This window comes from Oryctolagus cuniculus, chromosome 8 (assembly GCF_051225735.1).
Source record: "Oryctolagus cuniculus isolate XC-2025 breed Fujian yellow rabbit chromosome 8, ASM5122573v1, whole genome shotgun sequence".
In the NCBI taxonomy this organism is placed as follows: Eukaryota; Metazoa; Chordata; class Mammalia; order Lagomorpha; family Leporidae; genus Oryctolagus; species Oryctolagus cuniculus.
Genome location: NC_142874.1, coordinates 24,377,921 through 24,394,852, shown reverse-complemented (window position 1 = coordinate 24,394,852; position 16,932 = coordinate 24,377,921). Strand labels below are relative to the sequence as shown.

General features: G+C 53.7%; 1 protein-coding gene across 4 annotated transcripts in view; it reads left to right on the top strand.

Moving 5' to 3' along the window:
- Nucleotides 1-1,016: 1,016 nt before the first annotated feature.
- The window catches only part of LOC149124929 (phosphatidylethanolamine-binding protein 4-like), a 209,745-nt gene continuing 193,829 nt past the window's right edge, over nucleotides 1,017-16,932 (top strand). For 2 of the 4 annotated variants that reach the window (XM_089302170.1, XM_089302169.1), the window contains exons 1-3: nucleotides 1,307-1,442; nucleotides 1,536-1,672; nucleotides 15,781-15,907. In XM_089302170.1, the coding sequence (XP_089158296.1) occupies nucleotides 1,542-1,672; nucleotides 15,781-15,907 (258 nt within the window). In that variant the 5' untranslated portion in view covers nucleotides 1,307-1,442; nucleotides 1,536-1,541. Of the gene's footprint in view, nucleotides 1,443-1,535; nucleotides 1,673-15,780; nucleotides 15,908-16,932 lie in introns of all 4 variants that reach the window. The other 2 variants (XM_089302168.1, XM_089302171.1) reach the window with 2 other exon arrangements.

The following is a 16,932-nucleotide window of genomic DNA, read 5'->3' as shown; positions in this document are numbered from 1 at the left end:
CATCCTACACCGTGGTCACCCCCGCCTCCAGGCAGTCACACCGGGTTTCTGCTGAGAGCTGTCGGCACTCAGGCACATTTTGGGTTCCGTGGTGGCTGCCACTTTGCAGTCAAGAGTCTCCCAGGCTCGAGCCACCACCCTGACAGCCTCTGGCTCAGGCTCTGGCTGTCCTGTGAGCTGTGTGAGGACCGGGACCCTGCTCCATCCATGTACCCAGGGCCCCGCATGAGGCCAGGCACAGCACAGGGGCTCAGTGCCTATGGATGAAATGCATCGCAACTGAGTGAATGAATGCATCAAGGGGAACCAGGAGACCGCCCACAAGTCACCGGGCAGTTACGATGAGTCTTAGTTCATTTCCTGTTATGCTCACCATGGCCCCGTGGGGGTGCTACTTGTAGACACTCCCAGGAGGGAGAGCGGACCTTGGGAGGCAGTTCTCCATGGAGGCGCCTGGCACGCCTCGGGGAGCCTGGCAGTGGGGGAGTGTGCCAACTGGTAGCCCTGGAGGAGGCCTCATGGGAGAGGTGGGGCGAAGCAGGGATGGTGGCAGAGAGCAGGCCGTGTGGAAGACGGCCCCTCCAACGCTCGGGCTGCAGGGACTCTACCACTGTGATCTCGCCCTCCCTAGCGAGGCCCAGGAGAGACGAGGGGCCCTTTGCTTGTGTTCCGAAAGGGGAGACCCAATATCGCAAGGAGGTAGCTGGGGGACGTGCCCAGTCCCCGTTCCCCGCGGCCCTGCAGAGCCCTGAGTGGCGCGTGCTGGGACGTCCCCCTCCCTCGGGTGGTTGCAGAGGCTGCCATTCACCAGAGTCCAGGGGGTCCTGCTGCAGGCTTGCTCCCCAGGGAGCCCCCCTCTGTTCCTGCACAGGGTCGGATCCCCGGCTCCGCAGGCCTCCTCCGTAGACTATTATTTCGGGAGAGTGCTTAGCTCAGCACAGCTGCAAGGTGCAGGCTTCTGAACTCTGCTGGCCCCTCCCAGCTGGCCTGGAACCCCACCCCCACCCCGGGGGGCAGCCCCTCCTACACCAGGTGGCCTTGTGCAGACAAATCCACCTTTGGGCACCCTGGGGGCTGTTGAGACGGGGGCGGGGGTGTTGTGTGGACTGGAGAGGCGTAGACCCACCCTTAGCCCTAAGCCTTGGGTCACCAGCTTCTTGCCAGGGCGACCTTAAAGCCCCAGGAGCCCCACACGCAGCAGGTGCGGGCTCCTGTCGGTGCGTCTGGCTGGCCGCTTGGCCTCTGCCTTGGTGGCTGGGACAAGAGCGACAGCAAAGCCGCGCCCTGCCCTGCCGGGGGAGGAGCCTGCAAACTGAGTCCTGCTTGGAGGAGGCCCAGGTCCTCCCAAGGCCCCGTGTCCGGGAGGTGGCTTAGCTGCAGGGCCCAGGGAGCTCCTGCACGTCTTTCTCCCTCTGCTTCCCCCTGGGGCTCTGGCCCACCAGGTGGGCCGCTGGGGAGAGTGGGGGAGGCTCGGACAGCGGGGAGGGGAGCCCCTGGAGATACTCCAGCCACTCTGACGGCTCTTCCTGTTCCAGGTGCCCATGGGCTGGACGACGAGGCTGGCCATGGCAGCCCTGCTGCTGGGCGTCGTGATGGTGGCCACGGGAGACGAGGACGAGAATGACCCGTGTGTGTACGAGGCCCTGCCGGACGAAGATACCGTCCTCTGCAAGTAAGGCAGGCCGGGCTGGCTGCGGGCGCCCAGGGAGGGCTGCTTCCAGAGCGCGGGCCCTGTTCTCCTGAGCCAGCTGCTGTGGGTTGGGCCGAACGTGGGTGAGGGCTGCAGGCAAGGCAGGCTGCCCTGGAGCCCTGCAAACCTGTGTGTTTTAGGGGACTGGCTTCAGCCTCTCTGCTGGGTCCTAGAGAGAGAGAGACCATTGCCCCCTACAGCCCAGAGTGCCCCCGTCCCAGGGACCTCCACCAGTGTCTATGGAGCAAAAAGTGGCAATCAGAAGGAGGCGTGTGGGGGGCCCTTGCTATGCGAGATTTTTATCTGGTCATAGGCCCCCGGGGAATACTTCCTCTGGGGGCGCTGTAGGGAGGGTGGCCACCCAGGCCAGCTTCTTCCCACCCACGGGCGCAAGCTTCTCCCACACTGAGCTGGCTGGGAAGCCTGGAGCTCAACCTTTCCCTCCCCAGCTCTGAGGGTTAGAAAAGCAAGGCCCCATTCCCAGGCCACCTGATGTCACCATCTCCTCACAAGGGGGTTAGTGGCCAAGGAGGGTGACGCCCCACTGAGGCCATCTCCGGGACAAGGGGAGAGGGAGGAAGGGCCCCTGCCTCACCCTCCGGCTTCTCCTGCACATTGGCTTTGCACATGCTGTCTTGCATGTTTCCTTACAAATCGTGGCCATGCTACGATTCCCAAAGCTTCCTGGGAGAATTACTGCTGCACAGCCAGCCGTTGATGTTTCTGGTCCGTGAAGCTGTTTCCATGCATGAGAGTTCTGGGTTTGTAATCTGTTACCAAAAACCTGGCCCCTGTCCCCAGTGCCAACTCAAGGTGACAGGGACTAGGGCTGAGGGCAAAGGAGGGAGGCAGTTTAATCTGTCAAGGCATGACAGGGGTAGCAGATCTCCGAGTTAGAGAGCTATCACCCTGCTGAGTGAGGGTGCTTTGGGGTTCTTGAGGTTCCAAGGAAGGGGAGTCAGGATTAAGGGGGGCAACAGACAGGGGCTGTGCGTGTTGGCCTCCGTCGTGGTGAGGAGGGGCTGGCTGGGGCCACAGTGGTCATCTGGTCTGGTTACATGTTCAGCTCATGTCCAAGTTCCTGGATGGTCAGCAATGCCGTACTCTTCAGGGATCATTACAATGGCCGTGTGGGCTTGCGTGTTTCCTGCCCTGAGCCTGGAATTCCCCTAAACAAAACCCCTGGGGGCAATACTGGCCATCAAGGTGTTATCTATTGGAGAAGCAAGTGAGTCTGGTGGTCAGAGCCTGTGGGGTGGCCTGGACCAGTCCCTCAGCTCAGTGAGTTATGCTACCCAGGCACTGTTGGGGGGCTTGGTTCCGTTCCCCCTGTTTCTCATGACTCCTCAGTCTTGAGGGACGAGGGACTGCTCTGACTACTTCATGAGGGGCAGGGTGGGCTGTCTCAGGGTTGGAGGGGCGCTTGGCCCAGTGTGTGCACAGCATGATCGTGCAGGGGCATCGACATTCCACGGCAATGGCTAGTATTCCTCTACCCATAGTAAAAGCCAGGAAGATGATTATTTTGTCCACCAGAAGCTTCCAGTCCCAGACCAGGAGTGAACTGGCAGGCTTCTATATTTTTTCCACCTTCGTTGAACCCAACAAAGACCCAAATTACATCTTCCTGTCTATCCAAGAGGAAGCCAAGGCCTCCAGCATTTCTATTTCTTCAAGCTGGTGTGAATGTTGCCCTCTTACCTCCGCTAAGGCACAAGGCACAGGGGAGGGCTCTGAGTGCAGCCTTCTGGGTTAGGACGCCTGGTGGCCATGCTACGATTCCCAAAGCTTCCTGGGGGAGTTACTGCTGCACAGCCACACTTGTTCAATCACCTATAATCAGTCACACACAGGCTCCCCAGAGGCATGGGGGCAAGGTGACCGGAGTCAAAGATGACGCTAGATAGCGTTTTACAGTAACATTTCAGTTATCAGTCTGGCTTGGTTATTTCCCTGTAGGGCCACACGGGAGCCGGTGACCTCCCTGTGTTTGTTCAGAATGGCAGCACACAATGAGCTGTGTGCGTGGCGGTGGGCTGCCACAAGGGATCCGTGTGTCTCCTGCCATCCCTCACAGGTGGCTGCTACTCTCAGACACATCAGCCAGCCTTGGTGGCAACGCCCAGGCCTTTGAAGTGTACGCCGTCAGTCATCCCCCACCCCAGATTGTGAGCCGTTATTCCAAGTCCTAGCGGTTACTATCAGATAATCATGTATAGGAACCCTTCCTTTGCAACCTCTCGGCTGTGTCTAATCCTGCTTAGGGTTGACGCCAGTGACGCCATCTTGATCTTTATTCCCACCTTCTGATCACGATCATTTTCTGACCAGTCGTCTTGGGGCCGAGTTCGTTCATCCCCCATTGTGGTCTGGACTTGACCTGCTGGCTGGTGTGTTTCCACCTCGGGAGGGAAGTATTTGTCAAATACCCTTTCAGCCACCTCTGAGCAACAAAGAGGTTTTAGAAGGAGTGATTCTCAGACTAACCTTACCTGGAGGCCATGTTAAACAGGTCAGTAGGCACGAGGCATCGTCTCAAAGGGTCAGGCCAGTATTATCTTGCTGTGAACTGTGTTTCCGGAGAATTCTGGCAGGAAATAGGTGCCAAGCTCAGAACAAATCAGGCTTACGTCTCCATGAACAGGATTATAATCTAACAGTGAACGTTACAACCTAGCAGCCGACATATAATCTCAGATCTGGAAAATTCTCAACGTTAAAAAATCAATCCAGGGCAGACTTTGATTTTTTTTTTTTTTAAACTAGAGTGTCTTAATCTTTTGCGTTTTCAGAGCCTGCTGGGAAGTGACGGCTCCATTTACTCTGTCACTGCAAGGCTGGGACTCTCAGGCATGATATGTAGATGTTCCAACGTTTCCAACTACATCCTTTACCACCAGGGCAGCTTCTTACTGAACTCATGCAGATAATCACATTGCCACAAAAAAGGAAAATCTTCGGAAAAGGTTTTGAATTTTAGAGAAATTAATTAAGAGGCAAAGGCAGGCATTCCCTCCCCGGTTACAAAACTATGCTTTACCAAAGCACTGTAAACCACGGAATTCATAGCAAGAAGTTTTCCTGAACCGAGAAGTTGAAATGCAATATTTTAAATAAAAGACATAGAAATCCGCAAATTTTCACGAAGTCATTCAGTCTTGTGCAACTAATTTTTTTCTTGTTCTCCATTTGCTGTTTCGTAGATTTTCCAGTTTTTTTTTTTTTTTTTTCTCTCTCTCAGTTCTGGACAATCCGATCTCACCCGGTGATCTTAAAGCAGTCAGAGCGTTTGCTGGAGTCTTCTCTGAGAATCTGACTGTGAATGTTTTCAGAGAAAAATCGGAACCGTGGATGGCAAAAGGCTCAGAATGGCCCTGGTTAAACTCATAAAACTCGGCAGTGGACAGGAGACGGTTTCGGTTCTGAAAGCCCCTGGAGGCTTTGCAAAGTGGGGTCCCTCTACGGCCCCTGGCTGTGGCGGGGAGGGCCGCTCAGTGGTCTCTGCGAGGTCTCTAAGTCCTCTTTTTATCGAGATAACCGTCAGGACTGGGAACGCAGCCTTGCACAACAGTTGCTGTTCATGACACACCAGTAGAGCTGCTATCTAAAGCTTTTGTAAAACTTGAGAGTGTTTTCCGTACAGATCTAAAGAGCCTAATTACCTTTTGCCTCTACAGATGAGAGAACCAGCCTTTGACATTTCCAGGGGCCCAGCTGGAAATCTCAAAAGTCAAAAAAATGTAGAACTTTGATTCTGAGAAAGCCTAATAAAGATGCCGAAAGGACATAACATGTCTGGTCAAATAGGATCCCTTATCACTGTGAAACAACACCCGTCCATTTAACCAGGGCCATAGCCCAGATTTACTCATAGTTAGAGTGATCAGTCGAGTCTGGTACATCAGTAGATATCCCCAAACAGTCTTAACTCTTTTAAGAACCAGCTTTCCAAACAATTAGCAAATTGTTAAAATTGACAAAGACAGTAGAGTACTCGAGAAGTTACCTTTTTTTTTTTTCTTTTTTAAAGATTTATTTATTATTTGAAAGACAGGGTTACAGAGAGGCAGAGGGAGAGAGAGAGAGAAAGGTTTTCCGTGCTTTGGTTCACTCCCCAAATGGCCGGATCTGGGCCAATCCAAAGCCAGGAGCTTCTTCCAGGTCTCCCATGCGGGTGCAGGGGCCCAAGGGCTTGGGCCAACCTCTACTGCTTTCCCAGGCCATAGCAGAGAGCTGGATCAGAAGTGGAGCAGCCGGGACTAGAACCGGCGCCCATGTGGGATGCCAGCACTGCAGGCGGCAGCTTTCCCCACTACACCACAGCACTGGCCTCTAGAGATTACCTTAGTGAAACGTGAGGTGTTCGCTTCCTTGGCTGGTTACTGGAAGATAAAGCCACTAGTAGAGACTCCAGCTTTTCTACCCCCTTTTGAGATCAGCGTTTAGTGTCCGGGCACCTGGCATCCCACAGAGCTCACAAGAACTGGCTCTGAAGTCGAGGAACACAGCCACCAACCAAGGCAAACTGTGAAAAGGGGAAACTGCGGACCAGCAGATGGTCCAAAAAAATTAAACAAAAAACAGATTAAAAGGTCAAAAACTTCCCACAGACTTTCTCACTAACAGAAAACCTTGTTGCTTTAACAGAAGATGGGTTTCTGATGTTACATTACTGTACCTTTGATATTAATGATCAAGTTTTAGAAAACCCTGTAACAAGGTTTTAAAGTTAGGGTCACTTCTCTCACACATAGCATTTTCTAAGATCTTTTCATTTTAAACCTCTTGTGACCTCACACCTACTGCAACTTAAACTTTTAGTTTTTGTCCTATCTTCTCCTTTCCAGTCTGGAGTCATCCAATCATTTTGCTTTAGGACAAAAATTCTTATAAAAGATGCCCTCTATTTATCAAAACAAAACAAAACAAAACAAAACAAAACAAAAAAAACACTTTTCCCTTAATCTTTTGCAAGAATACATTCTCATGCTTATAACTGTCTTTTTATTTTTCTTTCCCCTGTCTACAGGTTTCTTCCATCTTGTTTCTATTTTTAAATTTGTATTTACCTAATTTTTTTAAAGATTTTTTTTTTTGAGAGGTAGAGTTATAGACAGTGAGAGGGAGAGACAGAGAGAAAGGTCTTCTGTCCACCTGTTCTCTCCCCAAATGGCCACAACAGCTGGAGCTGCGCTGATCCGAGGCCAGGAGCCAGGAACTTCTCCTGGGTCTCCCATGTGGGTGCAGGGGCCCAAACACCTGGGCCATCCTCCACTGCCCTCTCGGGCCACAGCAGAGAGCTGGGCTGGAAGAGGAGCCACCGGGACCAGAACCCGGCGCCCATATGTGATGCCGGCACCGCACGCGGAAGATTAACCAAGTGAGCCACGGAACACACCCCCCCCCAAATTTATTTTTAAACACTTATACTTAGATCACTTATTAAGATTGAGATTTTTTAAACAATTTTTAAAATTTTATTTAAGGTATGCAAACTTCAGGTACTTCGTAAACACAAATTTAGAAGCATAGTGATACTTCCTACCCTACCCTCCCTCCTGCCCGCACTCTGACCCTTCTTCCTCCTTCCTCTCCTGTTTCCACTCTTAATTTTTGCAAAGATCTATTTTCAGTTTACTTTATATCCATAAGGTTAACCCTACACTAAGTAAACAGTTCAACAAATAGAATGAAGAAAAAAAAAAAACACTATTCTTCAACAGTCAAGACAAAGGCTATTCAAAATCATCACATTTCAAAATGTCAATTGCATGCATATGGATTATCCTTGAGGTGCTCTATTAGTTACCACAGATCAGAAAGAACATATGGTATTTGTCTTTTTGAGACTGGCTTATTTCACTAAGTATAATGGTTTCCTATTGCATCCATCCATTTTGTTGTAAACAACAGGATTTTTTTAAACCACTGTGTAGTATTCCATAGGGTATATATACATGCACCATAATTTGTTTATCCAGTCTTCAGTTGACAGACATTTGGGTTGGTTCTATGTCTTAGCTATTGTGAATTGAGCTGCAATAAACATGGGGGTGCAGATACCTCTTTCATATGCTGATTTCATTTCCCTTGGGTAAATTCCCAGGAGTGGGATGGCTGGGTCATATGGTAGGTCTATATTCAGATTTCTGAGGTATCCCCATACTGTCTTCCACAGTGCCACAGTGTCTGCACCAGTTTACATTCCCACCGCATTACCTTTTCCCCACATCCTCACTAGCATTTGTTGTTTGTTGACTTCTATATGAGAGGAATTCTAACGGGGGTGAGGTGAAACCTCATTGTGGTTTTGATTTGCATTTCCCTGATGGCTAGTGATCCTGGGCATTTTTTCATGTGTCTGTTGACCATTTGGATTTCATCTCTTGAGAAATTCCTGTTCAAGTCTTTTGCCCATTTCTTTCTCCTTTTTTTAATCAAAAATTTTTTTTTAAGGATTTGCCCATTTCTTAACTTGATTATTTGTTTTGTTGTTGAGTTTCTTGAGTTATTGATAGGTTCTGGATATTAATTCTTTATAAGTTTGCAAATAATTTATCCCATTCTGTCAGTTGCCTCTTCATTTCGATGAGTTTTTTTTCTGCAGTGCAGAAGCTTCTCAGCTTGATGTAATCCCATTTGTCAAAATTTGACCCCAAGTTTCTTGCTCTGACAAGCACAAGGTCAAGTCCTTGGCAGGCAGACAGAAGGCAGGGGTTCTGGTGCTTGAGGGCAGATCAGGGGCCACAGTGCATAGCAATGTGCCATACACAATGTAGAAGGCTGTAGAAAGGGGGCGGGGGCAGGGGTGGGAGAACCAACTGCCTGATTGGATCAGTCCACACTGCATGCTTGTGTTAAAATTTTGCCCTGTGCCCCATTAAGGTGTGTGAGTATTATATGTTAATTAAATACCTTTAATAAACTAAAGGAGGGGAATAAAAAGACCCCAGCTGGTCCAGGGAAGGCCCAGGACCAAGCCCTAAGAATGGCCCCATAAGGAAGTGCCTCCCCCATGTTTGCCCATGTCTCCCACACTCCCACAGAACACCTAGGAAATGACACTATCTGCAGAGGCACCAAGGAGACTGGCCTAGGTCCCCAGATGGCCTCTTCTCTACCCTGGGAGATCCACAACTTGGTGCCCTGGTGACCCATGTCCCATGGTCCCACTGTGACACCTGCTATGTGCCAGGCACTCCACCAGCCCCTAGAGTCCTCAAATCATTTTCACTGTTGTAATGAATGTACAACGTGGGGACCAATCGTCACCCCATTTGGCACATGGGGAATCCTCAAAGGTTAAGCAAGCTGCCCGCCATGCTTGCAGGACTTAGAGTTGGCAGATCTCCAAATCAGTGTCCTCGACTATCGTGACCCTCCTGCTGCTGACCCTCACCCAGGGCCCAGGACCCCTCACACTCAAGTAGAGGAGTTCTCTGGACCCCAGTTTGAGAAACATGGACTTAGAAGACTAAGACAGTGTGCTAAGAAAATGCCCTTGGACTGGAAGCCATTATTGCAAAATGGGGGTTTTGGGGGTGTCTTGTATTGCTGTTGAAGATGTTTGCTTATAAGGGATCACCAAGGTGGAGTGGTGTTGTGGCGTCACAGATAAAGTCATTGTCTGTGACGCTGGCATCCCATATGGGCACTGGAACATGGTCTGGCTGTCCCACTTTTCTTTTCTTCTTCTTTTTTTTTTTTAAAGATTTATTTAAGTCCAAGTTATGCAGAAAGAGAGAAAGGTCTTCCTTCCATCTGCTGGTTCACTCCCCAAATGGCCACAATGGCCGGAGCTGCCCCGATCCAAAGCCAGGAGCCAGGAGCTTCTTCCAGGTCTCCCACGTGGGTGCAGGGACCCAAGGACTTGGGCCATCCTCTACTGCTTTCCCAGGCAATAGCAGAGAGCTGGATTGGAAGTGGAGCAGCCAGGACTCAAATCAGCACCCATATGCGCTGCAGGCAGCAACTTTACCCACTACACCACAGCGCTGGCCTTCCACTTTTCTTTGTTTTAATTTATTTATTTATTCAAAAGGCAGTTATAGAGAGGCAGCAGCAGAGAGAGGGAGAAGTCTTCCATCTACTGGTTCACTCCCCAAATGGCCACAATGGCCGGAGCTGCCCCGATCCAAAGCCAGGAGCCAGGAGCCAGGAGCTTCTTCCAGGTCTCCCACGTGGGTGCAGGGACCCAAGGACTTGGGCCATCCTCTACTGCTTTCCCAGGCAATAGCAGAGAGCTGGATTGGAAGTGGAGCAGCCAGGACTCAAATCAGCACCCATATGCGCTGCAGGCAGCAACTTTACCCACTACACCACAGCGCTGGCCTCCCACTTTTCTTTGTTTTAATTTATTTATTTATTCAAAAGGCAGTTATAGAGAGGCAGCAGCAGAGAGAGGGAGAAGTCTTCCATCTACTGGTTCACTCCCCAAATGGCCACAATGGCCGGAGCTGCCCCGATCCAAAGCCAGGAGCCAGGAGCTTTTTCTGGGTTTCCCATGTGGCTGCAGGGACCCAAGAACTTGGGCCATCCTCCACTGCTTTCCCAGGCCACAGCAGAGAGCTGGATCGGAAGTGGAGCAGCCAGGATTCAAATCAACAACCATATGGGATGCCAGCACCGCAGGTGGCAGCCTTACCCGCTATGCCACGGCACCGGCCCCTGCTCCACTTTCGTTTCTTTTCTTTTTTTAAAGATCTATTTATTTATTCGAAAGGCAGAGTTACAGGGAGGCAGAGGCAGAGAGAGAGAGAGAGAGAGAGGTCTTCTGCCAGCACCACAGGCAGTGGCCCCTCCCTGCTCTACTTCCAATCCAGCTCCCTGCTAATGGCTTGGGAAAAGCAGCAGAAGATGGCCCGAGTTTTTTGGTCTCCTGCCATACCATGTGGGAGACCTAGAAGACGCTCCTGGCTTGGGCCTGGCCCAGTGCTTGCTGTTGTGGCCATCTGGGGAGTGACCCAGTAGGTGGAAGATTTCTCTGTCTGTCTCTCCCTCTCTCCCTATAATTCTGACTTTCAAAAATAAATAAAATCTTTCTTTAAAGAGAGAGAGCATCCAAGAAATGAAAGTGCATCAGCCCCGCACCCCGTGGGTGAATCCACTCAAAGGCTCTCCCTGCGGCTGTCTCACAGCGCCTCCTCCTATCCAGGCGTCGGCTGCTCTTCTTGAACGTCAGTCCACCCTTCCTGTTCTGCCCAGGATGTGCATAGAGCAAGCCCAGCCTCTCCTCTTCCTGGTGGTCTCCCACGTGTTCGGAGACAGACGTCACGCCGCCAGCGCCATGCCTGCCCCCCGCACCGTGGCACGCACCTGCAGTCCTTCGGTCCCTCCTCGGGGCCCTGCAGAAGGCACAGCTGGAGATGTAGCAGTGCCACTGTGGAGGGTGGGGCCTGTGCTTTCACGTGGACCACTGTCCAAGAGAGAGGGGCGCCTCTGAGTCGGCAGCCTCGTGTCCAGGGGCCTCAGTGTCAGCCTCTCTCTCATGGCCCGTTCAGTTTCTGTGACGAAAGTGCCTTAGACGGGGTCGTTGCTGAACAACGGAAACAGCTTGTCGTTCTGCAGGCTGGCAAGGCCAGGGTCAAGGTGCCAGCGGATTCAGTGTCCGCTGAGCCCTGCTCTCTGCTTCTACCGTAGAAGGGAAGGAATACCCCTTCCAACCTGCCTTCTAAGGACGCTAATCTCTCGGTGGTGGTGGGAGAGACACAGAGAGTGAGCGAGATCTCGCATCCTCTGGTTCCCCTCACAAATACCTACACCTGCCAGAGCTAGGCCAAGCTGAAACCGGGAGCCAGGAACTCGATTCAAGTCTCCCACGAGGGTGACAGGGACCCAACAACTTTACCATCACCACTGCTTCCCAGGGTCTACACTAGCAGGAAGCTGGAATTAGGAGCGGAGCCAGCACTCAAACCCAGGCACTTTGAAATGGGTTGCGGGTGTCTGAACTACTAGGCTGAAGGCCTGTCTGTAATCTCTCTTTTCAGAGGGTGATTTTAATAAGGGTAATGTACTTGGGGCCTAAAATCCCCACCTCTTAATACTAATACCACACACACTGCCAACTAAGCTCTCACAAAGGAATCTAGGGGGACACCAACTTTCACTCCCCAAAAGGCCGCAATGGCTGGGACTGGGCCAGACTGAAGCCAGGAGCCAGCAACCCCACCCATGTGGGTGGCAGGAGCCCAAGCCCTTGGGCCATCTTCCGCTGCTTTCCCAGGTGCATTAGCAGGGAGCTGGGGCAGAAGTGGAGCAGCCGGGACTGGAGCCTGGCGCTCACCTTGGGATGATAAATGTGCTGTACCACAAAGCCAGCCCTTCTGATCCAGTTCTTACAATGACAGAGAGACCTGGGGGACCATCCAGCTCAGGCTGAGGCCTCGCTAGGGAACCTGTGTAGTGTGGGGAGAGTGGGGAGAACCACACCGGGTTAGTTCCCTGTCGCTGTACCCACAGATGCCCCCACAACCTAGCAGCTGCAAACTCTGACTGCTTGCAGGTTATTTGGGCGTGGCTCAAAGTCTCACAGGCCGGGGTGGTCCGGAGCCAGGGCTCTGCTCCCAGCTCGCTTGTGGGGGTATGCACAGGCTCTGGACCCCTGCAGGTGGCCTCCCCACACAACCCTTCACAGCATGCCAGCTGACTTCTCCCAGAGGACAGGTGGGGGTGGTGGAGGGAGACCTTCTGAGAAAGGGCCTCCATGCAGAAGCTACAGTCTCACAACCCTAATATGATTTGAACAGGATTCAGCTCCCCAAACTCTTGCAGAAATATATATATATATATATATATATATATATAAAGACAAGTAGAACAACAGAGAAAGGGGGAGAGAAAGAGAGATCTTCCATCCCCAGTTCACTTCCCAAATAGGCTCAACAGCCTGGCTGGGCCTGGAACTCCATCCTGGTCTCCCACGTGGGTGGCAGGAGCCCAAGCACTTGGGCCTCTTCTGCTGCTTTCCCAGGAGCATTAGCAGGGAGCTGGATCGGAAGTGGAGCAGCCGGGACTTGAACCAGCGCCCATATGGGATGCCAGCATCCCATGCAACGGCTTAACACCCTGTACCCCAACACCAGTCCCCAAGGCAGAGGTTTAAACCCCGAAGTCTTAATGGCACTGGTCCATGGATAAATGGTGGATAGAGTCGGGTAGACTTGGCTCCAGTCATGGTGTCTGTAGGGGGGCCTTTGGGGTGTGGTTGGGCTGGAGGAGGTGGCCGGGGCAGTCATGATAGAAGCAGAGAGCACACCAGGACGAGACGGCTCCCTGTGTCTCTGCTTCCTGGCTCGCCCTATGAGCACCTGTCCCTCCACCATCCTCTGGCTCCAGCAGACTAAGGGGCCACCTGATCTTGGACTGAGAACCTACAAACCTGCAAGCCAAAGTAAACATTCTCCCCTTCTAAGTCGCTCCCCTCAGGTATTTTGGCTAAGGTCACAAAAAGCTGACTCGCAGAAAATCTTGGAAGAGGCTGCCGGCGGCTTCTGCGGTATTTGCTGCATCAGGAGCGTGTCACTGGATCCAGGCCACCGATTTCAGGGGAGGGGGTGACCCGGGGGCACGGCTCCCAGGCGACGGGGCCACCTACCTCCTCCGCCTTCTCAGCTCACGGCTTGGATGCGTTGCGCTAGTTAATTAACTTTGCTCGTCTGGGAGAGGAGAGGGGCAGGGCCACTCTGAGGTCACACTGAATTAAACGAAATAGCACAGACGGGCGGCGTCTGGTCTCGCGGGGCAGCCCAGCCGGTGCCGCCTCCTCGGCTGTGGTCCCTCGTGCAGCCAAGGGCCAAGGGCTCATTTGACTCCACTTGTCAAGGGGGTTCTCTGGGTACACGTACAGCGAGGGCACTGCAGAAGACGGCGCCTTTGCGGCTTTGGGGACCTGAGTGTGTTTTAGCGCAAACTCTCGCTCGATCCGTTGTCTGATTCAGCTCCTCTCAAGCTTGCCCAGAGGTGTGTCCAAGCTCCGGGCCATCGGCGACCTGCCTCTGATACACTGCTACGTCCAACAGAGGGCTGTGCCTGCCACTTGGTCACGCTCCCATGTGGATGGGGCAGCGGGCACATGGACGCCCTCCGGGACAGCCCACTCGCCAGGAAGCAGTGGGCTGATCTCTCGTTTCATTCTTGAACATCTGTGGCAATTTCACCAGGGTAAAAAGCTGAGGTCCCTTACCAGGGGAGGGGGGGCGGAGAACCCTCTGCCCTTGGGTTGCCTCCTCCCATTGCCCGATTTTACCCTTCGGGTTGCTGTGTGCTGAGCCGCCCATCTCTGCCCGTGGAGGGTCTCCTCTACCTCGCGTCACTCTGGCTGCAGGGGGCAGGAGCTGTGGCAGAAATAATCAATCGGCCCTTCCACAGGCAGCCGTGCAGGCCAAGGAAAACCTGTCCCTAACACGCCTTCAAAAGCTGCCCCAACCATGCCAACCTAAGGGAACTGCTGTAAGTGGACAAAGAGCTACAGAGAAGCCGAGGGGCCCAGCAAGTGGGCGCTGGCTCCTGTGGCTGCGCCTCCCCCCACCCCCGGGGGATTGGAGCACCATGGGTTCTGCTGCCACTGGACCCGGGGGAGGGAACGTGGGACTCCCCACCAGGAAGCTGTCCCTGCGCTATGCCCAGACCCCAACCACAGGGGCCCCCCCTCCGGATCCTCACTGCCCCATAGCCTTCTCTGCAGCTCCACCTAACCCTACAGAGACCCGGCCCTTGGTGATAAATTGACAAAAGAAGCACTGGTGTTGTGGCACCGTGGGTTAAGCCGCCCCCTGTGCCACCAGCCCAAGTACCTGGGCCCCTGCTGCACATGTGGGAGGTCTGGGTAGAATTCCAGGCTCTTGGCTTCGGGCCTGGCCCAGCCCTGCCCACTGTAGCCATTTGGGGAGCGAGCCAGCGAATGGAAGATTCCCCCTCTCTCTGCCTGTAAAATGACAGCAAGGCTGCACAAAGATTTTCCGTTTTCACATCGGTCCAAAAGTCTGGCTGAGCCTTCTGAGCTTCAGATATACAAGGGCAGTGCCAGCGAGGTCGTGGACGAGCCGGGTCCGCCCGAGGCCACAGCCGGTGCCGGGGTCTGCAGCCTTGCTCCAGCAAGCCAGAGCCTCGCAGCGCCCTGCTGCCCCGGCACGCCAGGTGTGGTGAGGGCGTTTGCATTTGGGGTAGGTGGTGCTCAGCCCTGAGAAACAGACTCCTCAGGTTTGAGGCTGGGGAGCTCTGGACTGCTTAGTGGGCAGAGGTCTCCCCCATGACTGCCAACCCTCTCCTTCTATAGTAAGAACATCCCTAAAACACGACAGGTACATGTTTTATAAACCCCAAGACACAGACTTAGTTCCCTAAGGTGTACACAATGGCTCTCGAAGGGGGGCTGGCGTCGTGGTGCAGTAGTTAAGCAACTGTTTGCGATGCCTGTGTGCCATAGCGAAGTGCTGGTTCGAGTCCCGGCTGCTCTGCTTCCCAGCCAGCTCCCTACTCAAGCGCCTGGGAAAGCAGTGGAAGATGGCCCAAGTACCTGGGCCCCTGCACCCATGGGAGAGACCCAGACGGAGTCCCAGGCCCCTGGCTTCGGCTTGGACCAGTCCTGACCGATGTAGCCGTTTGGGGAGTGAGCTAGCAGATGGAAGATCAATCGATCTCTCTCTCTGGAACACAGTCTTTCAAAAAAAAAAAAAAAAAACTTTAAAGGAAAGCTTGTAGAATGGTGGAGTTGAAAGATAAGTTTATTTAGGTGCAAATATTTAGGTGCAAAATTTAGGTGCACTTTCGTAACGCATGTGTGGTTTTTTCGTAATACGCCTTTTCATGAACTTTTTGAAGATCCCGCGTGGGTATGGCTGTCAGGTGTGCGTTGCTGTTTGTTCCACGAACCCTTGCAAGCACCCAGTGCCTTCCTGGGAGGTTAGCGCTGGCGAGAGCTGACACTTCCTGGCCACCTAGAATGCACAGGAAGTGCCGCTCCCCACGTTACCCCCCACCCAGGCTGATCCTCGGAGGCGGCCAGGATTGCTGCCCCCCTCTCCAGGTGAGGAGGCCGAGGCCAGCCCCTGAAGCCTGACGGGGCTGCCTGCCCCTCCCTCTCTCCCTAGGGGCCTCGGCGTCTTCTACCCCGAGCTGGGGAACATCGGCTGCATGTTCATTCCCGACTGCGACAACTTCAGACAGAAGATCACCTCCTGGTCGGAGCCCATAGTCAAGTTCCCCGGGGCCTTGGACGTGAGTGCGCAGGGCGGGACTGGGGCTGGGGGAGGGAGTGTGTCGCCTCTGAGCCTGCAGATCTGGGTGACTTGAAGCCCCGTGCTTCAAGGGGATGGGGGCAGTGCTGGCCGTGGCCATCAGGATGTGCTTTCCCGGGCCGGGCCCGTGGCCTCCAGGAGGGGCTGGGGAGGTGGAGGGTTGTAGCTGGGGTGTCCTGGGGGCCCGTGCTCTTCTGGGACCCCCTACTCTGGGGGTTCCTGAGCCTGGCTCTGCAGGGTCAAGATGAAAAGCAGTCGGGAGTGTGTGCTTTGGGGTCAGCAGAGCCCAGGAAAGGGGTGCAGGGGGAGCTTCCTGTCAAGGGGCAGGGTGGCTGCCCCCGTGGAGCGGTCTGTGACGGACAGGGCTTCCAGGGTGGCGACGCGAGCAGAGGCCATCAGCCCACAGCTGCGACAGAGCCCACGCGCCTCCTCTGCCCCCAGTCATCTCAAATCATAAGAAGTGCAAATAAGCACTCCTCTAAGGAAAGGGACTTAGCACCGAGCTGTTCCGGAAGCTTCCTTTGGCCCCAGGGGTCTGGCGGCCTGGGGAAATGCATGGAGGTGTGGGGGTGGGGCTGCGGCCCCAGGTGTCGGGCGGAGGCCGAGTTCTTGCTGTCTGCTGGGTTTGGGCACAGGGTTCAACGTGGGTGCGAGGACTGTGACATTACGGGGGCTCGGGTCACCAATGCGTGGGGACAGAAGGACTTAGGTCAGGGAGAGGCTGACCTTCCGGTCCCTTCTGTGTGGCATGGTGAGGAGAGGGCCCTTCCTGTCTCTGGGCACAGCCTGGGGGCTCCATGCTGCCCACACCAGGGCCTGGCCACCATCAGTGGAGCTGTGGCCAGGCAGAGGCGCTGGAGGAGGCGAGCACAGGTGTGGAGGGCCCGAGTCGGCCTCCTTTCTTGAAGTGCTTTTTGCTTCTAGAGAACAGATAACTGGTGATAGGTCTTGCCCTTTGTGAGTCTAACACACGTGCATGCATATATGTGCCTATGACACACTGCA